Source organism: Hippopotamus amphibius, chromosome 4 (assembly GCF_030028045.1).
Source record: "Hippopotamus amphibius kiboko isolate mHipAmp2 chromosome 4, mHipAmp2.hap2, whole genome shotgun sequence".
NCBI classification, from domain to species: domain Eukaryota; kingdom Metazoa; phylum Chordata; class Mammalia; order Artiodactyla; family Hippopotamidae; genus Hippopotamus; species Hippopotamus amphibius.
In genome coordinates this window covers 57,765,837-57,778,785 of record NC_080189.1, presented here as the reverse complement: position 1 = coordinate 57,778,785, position 12,949 = coordinate 57,765,837, and the positions used below count along the sequence as shown (strand labels likewise).

General features: G+C 35.7%; 1 protein-coding gene across 2 annotated transcripts in view; it reads right to left on the bottom strand.

The window, feature by feature from the left end:
• Positions 1–12,949, bottom strand: part of VPS50 (VPS50 subunit of EARP/GARPII complex) — a 121,717-nt gene that overhangs the window by 27,406 nt on the left and 81,362 nt on the right. For both annotated transcript variants that reach the window (XM_057732307.1, XM_057732308.1), the window contains exons 18-20: positions 11,175–11,351; positions 8,275–8,393; positions 4,649–4,755 (exon numbers count right to left, since the gene is read on the bottom strand). In XM_057732307.1, coding sequence (XP_057588290.1) covers positions 4,649–4,755; positions 8,275–8,393; positions 11,175–11,351 — 403 coding nt within the window. The remainder of the gene's footprint in view (positions 1–4,648; positions 4,756–8,274; positions 8,394–11,174; positions 11,352–12,949) is intronic.

Here is a 12,949-nt window from a genome sequence, read left to right as displayed (position 1 = left end):
CTGGAGATGAGGAAAAGCCTCACAGGGGAAGCACTGTTTAAACTCTCACCCTTTGTAGCAACATGGATGGACCTAGAGATTATCATACTAAGTGAAGTCTGACAGAGAAAGACAAATATCACACAATATCACTTATATGTGGAATCTAAAAAATGAAGTGAAGCTATTTACAAAACAGAAATAGACTCACAGACATAGAAAACAAACTTATTGTTACCAAAAGGGATAAATTGGGAATTTGGGGTTAACTGATATAAACTACTATATGTAAAATAATAAGGACCTACTGTACAGCACAGGGAACTATATTCAACATCTTGTAATAATCTGTAATGAAAAAGATTCTGAAAAAGAAATATATACATACATATGTATGTATATGTGTGTGTGTACACATATAACTGAATCACTCTGCTATACACCTGAAACATTGTAAATCAACTATACTTCAATTAAAAAAAACCCTCTCTCACCCTAAATCTACACCATAAGTCCTGTAGACTCAAGGGGGACTGGCATAGAAACCAACCAGGCAGCAGCATGCACAAGGACTACAACCAAGAGGAACAAGAGAGGGCCTGCCTTACTAGCTCATTGTAGGAAAGGCAGAGAGAGGAGTGTGATTACCACAGGAAAGGTGGCCCAGGAGAATTCAATCAGCCACAACCTCTATGTAGAGGAGGGAATACAGGGTAAAAAGAAGTGCTGCAAGAGTGTGTGTGTGTGTGTGTGTGTGTGTGTGTGTGTACATGTGCACACCAGTCGGGGTGGGGGTGGGGGGTTCCTTCCATTGTGGATTATTACAAGAGAGGAGGAAAAAGTGTTTCTCTAATACTCAGATTTTAAAAATTAAGGTTTGTGAGTCCAATGTATAATGAGCATCTACAAAAAGTGATAAGCACTTGGCTGGATGCTCTATTTGCTGCAAACATGACAAACTCTTCTAGTGTAGGAGCTGACAATCTGATGGGGCAAAAGCAAGCACAGAATCTGAACTGGAAGGATGTCCATTATCCTTACTACAGTGCACTAAGTTGAAAGATCATCAATGGATATAAAGAGGACATAAAAGCAAACTGGAAATACTATAAAAGAGGAAGGAGACTTGGAGGTCAGGGGCTTTGTTTACACCTCAGGGTATTTTAATTTTTAACCATTTTCATGCATTTCTTTTTCAATTTAAAACACTCCATGATAAAATAAAAATATCAATGCCTCACCTAAAAAAAATATACCGATGAAGGAGATTTCTTCCCTATTTCTGTGTTCTCTCCAACACAGACACTGCAATTCAGCCATAGTATAACAATATCCCTTATGCACATATTCTGGTTTAATGTTAAATCCTGTGCATGTGCTTCTGTGTATATTTTTCCAGCTGCTAACATAATAATTTTGTTGTAAGATCTGTAGGTTTTACAAACGTGTTCTGGCAACCTATCTTCTGCTCCTCAGACCTATCACACCCACTCAAGTGAGAGTTGCCTCCAGTAGAGAGAACCTTGGATACCAAGGCTACTTCGGGGATGAGATACATTCCCTAAAATTTCTCTGCTTCTGTCTGTGAGAAATTGTCATGATGACAGGATTTTCTCTTTTCACAAGCAAGCGTTCTGATTGGTCCTCTGCATTTGTGAATGACTCCAAGCCTTTCTAACAGACTTAGGTACCACCTGGGGTGGGGAACCCCATTAACACTCTTGTGTTTGATCTCTCCTAATTATGCCAAATAAATACCACTTAAAAAGGTCATTTTGAATATGCCTTTAATGTTCTAAAATGTGTCTCCCAATCACTGAATAATTAGTTCCTTCATCTTCCCAGGCACGAAAAATAAATCTATCTTATTTACACAACTGTACTTCTGGCTTTGTAAGAAGAGACGTTACCTTTGCCAGTTTATAATCTGCAAGCACCTCCATGCAATAACAACAGGGGTTGGAATAGTGCTGTTACCAGTTGGAGACCCCTTAGTGAGTGGTTCCCTTAAAGTTCTATTTTATGAATATGTACAAAATAAAGATAAAGACATCCCAGGGAGAGAGAAAGTGGTACGCATGAAAATCTACTGGGGAATAATGGCAGCACCTAATCTCAGCCCTAAATGGAAAGACACACGAGTTCAATTATCATACTAGGCATTGTTTCCTAACTGCAACTTTAGTAAAAGATCTAGTGGGAAGAAGACTGAAATACAAACGTCAGATTATCTTCCCTGAGTACGGTTTTATTCAAGACTGCTCTGGTTTTATATGGCTGATATACCAAAGGCCCATACGAATGCAGCTTTTCTGTTTCTATAAATCCACTATTAGGAAATAATGTCCACTGTGTTGGTCAGTAATCCTTATATAAGAATTTGTTGTTATTGTCTTCTGAATTTAGCACCAGCAGCACACTTTCATCATTATAATATCCCTTTCTTAGATAATGAGAATAGCAGAATGCATTGTTTCTTCATTTCCTTATGCCTACCAAGAAATGAAGATTTGGATTCTCTGCATTTAACTGAATAAAACACGACTTCCCCCTCCTCAATTTTGTTGTGGCTTTATATTTGATTTGAGTGAATATATGTCTTTTAGAGTAACAAGCAACATGAAGACCTCTAGTCCTTTTTGAACTAGGTTAGGAAAAAAATATATACAACCACTTAAACGTTGATTGTATTATTTTCCCCAATTATCTACTCTTCCCCACCTCTACTCCCTGTAAGAAGATCATGCATCCTTGTCCACTGCCCTGGACTCGTAGTGCCTTCCGGTGACAGAAGCACACTTCTCTCTTCCACAGTCAAGCCTGACTTGCTGTGACCAGTGACATGTCAGGGTGGCACATCAGAGTGGCAGCTTTAAGTCACAACACAGTTCAGCTCTTATTCTTCTCCCTAAATCCCAGATTGGTGCTACTTTTTCAGCCTGCATCTCAGAACAAAGACATACATGGGGCAGAACTAAGATGATCAGGAATAAATATGCATCATGATAAACCTTTGGGTTGAAAGCCACTGATGTGTTACAGTGTTTTGCTACTTCAACACAACCGAGCAAAAGCTGACTCCATTCAACTACATCTCAAGCAGTGTGTCCAGACACCGAAAACTACAGTGAGTATGACATTGAGGACGATGACAAGGGCTTTGGAACAGCCAACAGTGAGGACCGTATAAGGCAACTGAGCACACTGACCCTGAAAAATGGATTGGGGGAGGGGAAGTACAAGGAAAGGAAGGATGGTATAACTACCTACCACCACATATCTGAAAAGTGACCACATGGAAAAGCAGGAGAAAAAAGTACAGATTTACTCTTTTTAAGGGCATAACTAAGACCAAAAGGTTGAATTAGAGACAGAGTCAGAGACAGAGGGAGAGATATTTTGGTTTACTATGAGGAAGAGATTTCTACCAGTTAAATCAGTCTAATAGCAGAATGAGTAGTCTTGCAAAATAATACACTTCCAGCAGTCGTAAGACATGGAATAAAGGCTAGATGGCCGTCACATATTAGATGCAGTAGAGAAAGAAATCCTCATTTTACAGTAAATTATACCAGCTGACCTCTTCAAAATTCTTCTGATTCTATAAATTTTCGAGAGTAATTCATGATGCTAGGTTCAGTTAGATCTCTTGGATAAAGAAGAAAAGCTAACTCCCTGGCAATAATCAGCCATGCAATAGTTTTTTAGAATCTGTCATTTTTCTGTGTCATAAAAATATATACTTTTTCTTTTCTGCTCAATTCATTATTACTTTTTCACACTATTTTCCCTAAAGAAGGTGGGACTTCTAAAAAACATTTTGTCTTCTTTCTCCTATTCATTAATGAAATTTAGAACTTATCTTTAGGAACACAGACTATTTTGTCAGAGCTAAGAGTAATTAAACTAGGAAACAGGAAATTATCATCTCCATAAACAGAATACATAGATTTTTATAGAAAATCACTAAGATTTTTGACTGGTATAGATGACTTAATTAACATGAGAAGACATCTCTATAACTTATTTGTCAAATGTACAGACCTATTTGTGAGATACAAAGGTTGAGGTAGCATATAAAATTTTGAAATACTGATATTAAAAAATCCACATCATCTTCAAACCTAAATATTTCATACGGCATTTCTTCATGTTATTTGTCACCTACAAAATCATCAATAAAGGTCTTATCTGTAATAAGAACAACACTTCCTATTTAGCTTGTAGAACATTTAGCTTGTAGAACTTTTGTGTCTGAAAATGCCAGAAAATCACTATTCATTCTGCCTATCTGACAAGAAGATTGCAAAGATCAATGAAATAAGTACAAAATATTGTGCAAATATAAAACTGGTATTATCATCCTACATGTACCTCTAACTCATGTAGAGAATTTTTCTACTACATTTCTATTAATTGGAATATTTTAGAAAAAGTGGAAGACACAAATACTAAGTAGTTAACTAAAAAATAAAAATTGACATTAATATTAGTATTATACTATTTGGAACAATTAAGATGAGAAAGCACAGACACGTGACAGTCATAAACCCTTCACTGTGCCAGGCAATGGCGTGCACAATGAAAAATCCATTTGGTAACAAATGCAGACTAATTTAACTGCTATAATAATGTTTTTTGGTTTTTTTTTAAAGGTGTGACTACTTACCAACAAGTCTTATTACATTCAATGTTGTATTTGTTAAGATGGGTGCATTCACTTTATTTAGACTGTAATCTGATTTCTTCCTGCTTTTTAGGGTCTCTCGAGAAACGCTTAATATGAGAAAACAAAACAGATTTGCAATTAGGGTTGTCAAGTAGTAAATCAATAAGTTATTCAGCTTAGGATCTATCCTTCATTCACTAATTAGTTACTGAAAATCTTACCACATATCAGCTGGGGATATAGAGATTATCCTCCTATCCTTAGAGAGCTTACAGTCCAGAGGGGAAAAGAAATCAGTAAACAGAGAAATAAAGTACTATAATAATGTATTTCTTTGGCTCTCAGACATTAATTATCAATCGTTAAAAAAAGCTATGTCACTAAATCATAGCAATGTTTTTTTTAGGTCAGTCAGGCAAGGCTATAGAAATAAAAGCAAAATCAAACAGATGGGACCTAATCAAACTTATAAGCTTTTGCACAGTAAAGGGAACCAGAAACAAAATGAAAAAACCCACAAACTGGGAGAAAATATTTGCAAACGCTGCGACTGACAAGTGCTTAATTTCCAAAATATACAAACAGCTCGTACAACTCAATAACAGAAAAATAACAACAGAATCAAAAAATGGCAGAAGACCTAAACAGACATTTCTCCAAAGAAGACATACAGATAGCCAACAGGCACATGAAAAGATGCTTAGCATCACTAATTATTAGAGAAATGCAAATCAAAACTACAATGAAGTATCCGTTCACACCAGTCAGAATGGCCATCATCAAAAGTCTATAAATAGGGACTTCCCTGCTGGTGCAGTAGTTAAGAATCCACCTGCCAATGCAAGGGACACAGGTTCGAGCCCTGGTCCAGGAAGATCCCACATGCTGCAGAGCAATCAAGCCTGTGCGCCACACCTACTGGGCCTGCGCTCTAGAGCCCGTGAGCCACAACTACTGAGCCCATGTGCCACAACTACTGAAGCATGCACACCTAGAGCCAGTGCTCCGCAGTAAGAGAAGCCACTGCAATGAGAGGCCCATGCACTGCAACAAAGAGTAGCCCCTGCTCATTGCAACTGAGAAAGCCTGCACACAGCAACGAAGACCCAACACAGCCAATAAATAAATAAAATAAGTAAATTTATAAAAAAAGGTCTATAAATAATAAATGCTGGAGTGGGCCTGGAGAAAAGGGAATCCTCCTACACTGTTGGTGGGAATATAAATTGGTGTAGCAACTATGGAAAACAGTGTGGAGTTCCTTAAAAAACTAAAACTACAGTTACCACATGATCCAGCAATGCTACTACTGGGCATAAATCCAGAAAAGCCAAAAGCTCTAATTTGAAAAGCTACATGCACCCCAATGTTCACAGTGGCATTATTTACAACAGCCAAGACATGGAAACAAACTAGGTGTCCAGCAACAGATGAGTGGATAAAGAAGATGTGGTACATATATACACAATGGGATATTACTCAGCCATAAAAAAAAGAATGAAATAATGCCATTTGCAGCAACATGGATGGGCCCAGAAATCATCGCACTAAGTGAAGCAAGTCAGACAGAGAAAGACAAATATTATGTGATATCACTTTATATGTGGAACCTAAAAAATAGTACAAGTGAACTTATTTACAAAACAGAAACAGATTTACAGACATAGCAAACAAACTTATGGTTACCAAAGGAGAAGTAGGGGGGGATAAGATGGAAGTATGTCATTAACAGACGCATAAAAATAGATATAAAACAGATAAACAAAAAGGATTTACTATATAGCACAGGGAACTATATTCAACATCTTGTAATAAACTATAATGGAAAAGAATTTTTAAAAAGTATATACATACATATGTATAACCAAATCACTGCTGTACACTGAGAACACAATATTGTAAATCAACTATACTTCAATAAAAAATAAATAAAATAATAAACAAAAAAAGAAGCTATGTCACTTAAAAACATGTTCTAGGGAATTTATACATCAACTATCAAGCATCCTGATTTCAGACCTACAAATATGAAAAACACCCTCCTTAGAATCTGAATTAGGCATAAAGTATAACGGTAAAGACTGGGGTTGGGTGGGCAGTGCTAGATTCAAAGAAAAAGAAGTTATATGGTAAGTACAGAAAAAAAGGGGAAACACGTAATAAGGTCAGAGGTAGGAGAACAGAGAAGGCTCAGAGAAGCACAAGGAATTGACAATGGTAGCCTGGAGAATGAGTGGGCAGAGGGAAACATGACAAGAAAGGAGGTAAGTAAAGGCCAGATCACTGAAAGCAACTAAATCTCATGATCACAAGGAGTATGATCCTTATCTTAAATGCAGCGGTGAGCTATTAAACATTTTAACCAGGAAAATGACATGATCAAATTTGTATATAAAAGAAAAATCTAAATTTGTATCCAAGAATGGATTAGATAGGGTTAAGACTGGAGATGGGAAGCCAAGGTAAGGGGACTGACTCAATAACCTGGCCTAGAGACTTTTGCATGAACTAGGATGGTAGCAGTGAAATACAAGAAATTTTAATAAATTCAACAGACATTTAGAAGTTGGAATTGATCGTAACAGTTAATGGCTGGCTGCAATTAGTAGTTTACATTGTGTGTATTTCTTAGGGGTAAGTTAAGACAGTTTAAGAGGCTGCATAACCCTACCAAGAATGTGAGTACATACACATGTAATGGCAGGCGCTTGTTCATTTCAACTTAATTAGACCTTTCCTTTCAGCAAAAACATACCCAAAACATCTAATGAAGAAGTCCAACAAAATAGTTCTACTCAGTTCAATATGGATCATAGATGTAGATAATTAAATATCATACATTTGTGTAAACCAATAGAAATAAATTTTCCCAATTAAAATATCCCCAATTATATGAGTTGTTCACTTTTGAGGTGAGAGATTACATCAATCAGGTGTCAAATCGATCAAGTATTAACTAGGTACTTCAAGGGTAAAGGGTAGGGAAGAGTATACTTAAATCTATCATTAAAAATAAAGTATATTTGTCGTCACTCAATATTTGATCCTCAGTCATGAAATTACCTCACTCACAAATCAGAATCAGGCCCAATTTAAAGAAAGTGACAAAAATTCTTACATAGTTACCATAGTTTTTGAAGAAGACAGTTTATCATAAAACTTAAGTACGAAGAAAGGAACCTTAACAGAAGGCTCAAACAGCAAATATCAATGACGTTGTGAAGATTTTTTTTGTATTTACTAGATTGAGGCAGGAACTCCACATATAAAACAAATGACTATTTTCCTCCCTGAGGAAAAGGAAATCAACATAAAACCTAAATTGATCTATGTGAAGATCTGCCTCTGAAGATCTGCAGCATTGAGTCTATAAATTGAAAAGTTGTTTTTCTGCAAAAACCACTCATCTCTAGATTAAGAGCTCCTGAGTTATGCCCATAATAAAAAAAACTACACTTTTAGCTTTTCAGGAATCATTTTTAAAATATATTAACTTCTGTCGCATGACATTATAACCAAAAGAAAAGTTTAATTTTTGAGTTTTGTTTCTTTACCTTTCAAGTAAATCCTATATGTTAAGTATGCAACATAAAACCTGAAATACCATACAATCTAAGAAAAATCACCTTTTCACAGGAGCATCGCCTGTCTGCTCATCAACATAATCTCGTTTCAGTTCCTCAGGAACATCGCTGTCACTGTCATACTCCTGATACGCACTTTTTTCTTGTTCGTCAGATTCATACTGAAAAGAACACAGTAAATTCAACAGTGGGTGTGACTAACCAACCTTTCTTGGAGTCTTTCAACACAATAGCAAAGTAATTTTATAAGAAGCACATTACAGAAGAAAGTTCTTAATAACTGAGCTTTAATTTTGCTGTCAAGAATCATATTAACCTTCCGTTTGCTTCCTCATCATCCTGCCTTAACCAGCTCCAAAGCAAAAAAGAAAAATACAAACACTGTATTTCAAAAGCTTATCAATGCCCAAAAGAAAAAGATCTCCATGTAAACAAACAAATGAAAACACACACACACACACACACACACTGCTGGACCTTAGCAGAGGAAAAGCGTGTTCATTTGATTAGGAAAAAAAAAAAAATCTCTTCCTTTAAGTGGCTTCATCATACTTATTTCCATTTTGCTAGTTCATTATAAAATACTTGAGTATACACTTCTGGCACTCTGGAAGTATTAATCCAGCTTAATAAACACATACAACACACATGCTAATAGTCTATCTAATTCACTATGATGAGATTTAATTCCAAAGGCAGCTTAGAAAAGTAGGCTTAGCACCTATGGACTACTGACAGCAAGGACAGAAATAACGTCCTTGAGAGGAAGAATGCCTCTTCATCATCTTTTTGGCACCATGGCCTAGTGCCGGTGTGGGAGAGGACAGTGGAGTCCTCACGACATGCACAACAAAGGAAGCAGTGGCAGTATCACCATCATCACTGCTGATTAGTATTATAAACCAATATGACCAAATAACGGCTAAGTATTTACTGAGTTTAACCAAGTACTGGGCTAAACTGTCTCACTGAATCTTCAAAACAATTCTATGAAGAAGTTTTATTCCCGTGTGCCAGTTGAGGAGACCAGTATGATGACAACATGGGAAGAAGTCAGTCCCCTAATTCAACAACTACTTTTTCAGAATCTAAAGCATTATGACAGGCTGTTTTAAGATGTGGACCCTGACCCTCAAGGACCTATGCTGTACCTGGGAAGATTAGATCACACTTAATAACTGCAAACAAACATTAGAGACATTATCCCCCACTTGTACACAATGCGATCCTTGTGACATTCAGAAAGGTGTTCTACACAAACTAGGGTGAGTCCCACAGTACAACAGATCCTCATTTTCAAGGGTTCTGTATTTGCAAATTTTCCTACTTGATAAAATTTGTAATGCCAACATCAATACTTCATGACGCTTCGTGGTCATTCATGGATGTGTGCTGTGTGGAGTGGCAAACACTTCTGAGTCACCCTACCCGCTTCCCAACTAAAGCAAACAAGGCAACACCCTACCTTCTTTTTCTGGCCCTCCTGCTGTGAAGAAGTGCCCTTTTCACAGCCTATTTTTGTACTTTTTGCTGGTGATTTCACCAGCATAGTACTAAAGTTGGTCTAGTGTGCCCAAGAGCAAGAAGACTACAACGTGCCTTAAGGTAAAATACATATGTTAGATAAGCTTCGCTCAGGCATGAGTTACAGTGCTGTTGGTCATGAGTTCAATGTTAATGAATCAACATTACATTAAATTAGGTGTCTTTAAGGAAAAATACACGTAAAACAAGGTTGTGTACTGACCAGTTGGTGAAAATGTTGTGATCAGAGGCTTGCAAATACTTAATCCCACATTTTGCCTAAGAATGACGATTCTGTACTTGCTAATTCAGTGTTTGTGCTTACTTTATAGAATACAACTGCCACAAATAATGAGAATCAAATACTATGTGAGATTTAAATTAACAAACCACCAGTACAGAGGGATATATTATTTCAAAATTATTGGAATGACTTAATTCCTTTCAGTTTAGTCTACTTTATAGAGGCAAAATGTCACAAAGAATCACTAAATTATAATTTTAAATATGGTTTACTATGAAATAACATACTTCATGATAAAACATGATAGTGGTAAATTTTCATGACAATGTTTTTAAAATTATATCTTCACTTAATAACAAAAACAAACCAAAAATATGGAGACAAATTCAACAGATTTTTGTCAAACCCTAATAGTTTTTACTTCAGCTCCATCAAATCCAAAATAAAAATAATACCTAGTTCCTCTGGAAATTAAATACTGTGAAAATGCCCTATAGGTAGCTGCGAAGTAAGTATTCCCTCATAAACAGGGGGAAACTGAAGGTCAAAAAGTCACAATAACTTGCCAAGAGCCACACAGCTAATCAATAATAAAGATCATATTCATTCATCTGCCTGCAAACTTTTCCATTAACTCACACTACTTCTAGTTTATACTGTTTTCTGAGCTGCTCACAGTGTTGTTAAAACATCATACTCCTAAATCCTCAAAATATCCCTGCCAGAACAACTAAACAAGACATCACCCTGTTTCAGTTAAGGGGACATGGAACAAAATGATCCCCTTAGTTACCCAACAGTGGAGTTGAGAAAAAAGTGCAGATGATCTATTCCTTCATACACCTCTCTATCCAACAAATCATATAACTATGCAGTGAAGAAACTATGCTCCTACTTGATTAGCAATCTGTTAAGAACATAAAGTAATCTAATAACAACACAAAGTAAACATAAAGGTAACATTTATCGTTCAAAAGGACGATGTCAACAAAGCATACTGGAAAGCCATTCATTACCTGTAGAAGTAGTATTACAGGTGCCTAACTATATAGGTAGGAAGGTGGGTGGTAAATGTATGAACAAATCTAGCCAGTTACCTTGCTCACTGGGTACAACACTCTCAATAAGAAAATACCATTTATGTTCCACAGTATATTTTTAAAACACTGCATACCCCATTAGAAGCCAGGACGTCTTCTGTTTCTTCATCTTTGTGGTCGGCCTGAATTTCAAATGGATTCCCACCACCACAGTACTGCTCAAACAAGGTTACTGTTTTTGAGCAAGTTGAAGATGGCTGCTTACTGGGTGAAACTGATGGGGAACGTGACTGTTCCATGAATTTAAATTCCTAAACATTAAAAAAAAAAAAAAAAAAAAGGAGCCAGATCCCTTTTAGCAACAACAATAAAATTCAAGTGCATAAACATATTCCATCAATGCAGATGTGGAATTAGTGTAGAAAACAATCTTGATTCTTTAGGTTATTCACGTTTAAATCTTGCAAGTTGTCTGAAAGCACAAACTTGGACATACATGCTCAAAGGTTTTCCTAAAGACAACTCGGATGCTGATGTCACTTAAAACAGTGTTATCTGCATCAAGCTACTTTTGGCTTACTTTATGGAACTGCACAGAAAATCTTTAAAAATCATGTCAACTTGAATGATAATTCTAAAATTTTTACATAACAGCAAAAATCTAGTGGGGTATGATTTTAATCAATAAGGTCATTCATAAAAACTAATTGTTATTAGATCAAATAGCTTACACCATTACTCTATGTGAATACACTAAAAACCAAGCATCAAAGATATACCTCTCTTTGTTATATTTTTCTTCATATACCAAGAAGGAGACAACACAAATACATGCTGAGGTCAGATGATACATCTTCTAGTCCTAGATTGACTTTAGTCCATTATATTCCATTAACTTCCTATATAATATTGGGAATGTCACCTGAATTCTCTGTGCCTCCATTTCCTCATCTGTAAAATGAAAGGGTCAATCTAGATGAGAGAATCACAAATGCTAAACCTACAGAGCTGTAGCACCCAGTCCAAATCACACCCTTCTCAGATGAGGAAACTGAGGCAGTTCAGAGGGATTCAGTGCCAAGTTAAGATTACATAGCTAATTAAAGGAAGAGAAGGAATAATTGCTAAAGCTCTTTTGAATTACAAAATTCTTGATTAATGATTTTTAACAAAAATTTAGTACAGATTTTTCTTACACCTTTTAATCATTTTAATATTATTCCCAAATTTAAAATTTTTCATATTCAGAGATAATCATCTTTAAAATTACACTGGTTTATTAAGTTTCAAATGATGTGTTTATTTTCTTTTTAAACTGCAGCTATACATTAAGTCAGATCCACCATAATGCTTAAAAATCAGGTCATTAGTTTTAAGATTTTAAACAAGGGGTGACTATAAATTAATACGATAAAATTTTTTTAAAACAAAATCTGCAGAACTACTTACGTCAAGTGAACACTATCTCAGTTGTGAACAGTTTTCAATGTAATTACTTTTTTTTTTCCATTGTGGTTACAACATGAGATCTACCCTTAAAAAAAATTTAAGTATGCAGTACAGTTTTGTTGACTATAGGCAAAATCTTGTACCATAGATCTCTAGAACTTACTCATCTCACATAATTGAAACTTCAAGTTAACCACTTTAAAGGATATAATGCTCACTTGGATTGAAATGTTTCAATATACCTTGTAAAAAACTTGTTTTGTAATTACACCACGTTGACATGCACATGCCCCCCCCCCCGGCAAACTGATGGTTAAATACAAATTCAAATAGAAGTATTTAAATAGAGACTCTAAAATCAATGCTGGAATTCTAAATAATGTTAAGGAATCATCTTAACTTAATAACTCTAAAATAATGTTAAAATTAATGTTAACTTCATTGTCTTTAAAGCATTTAT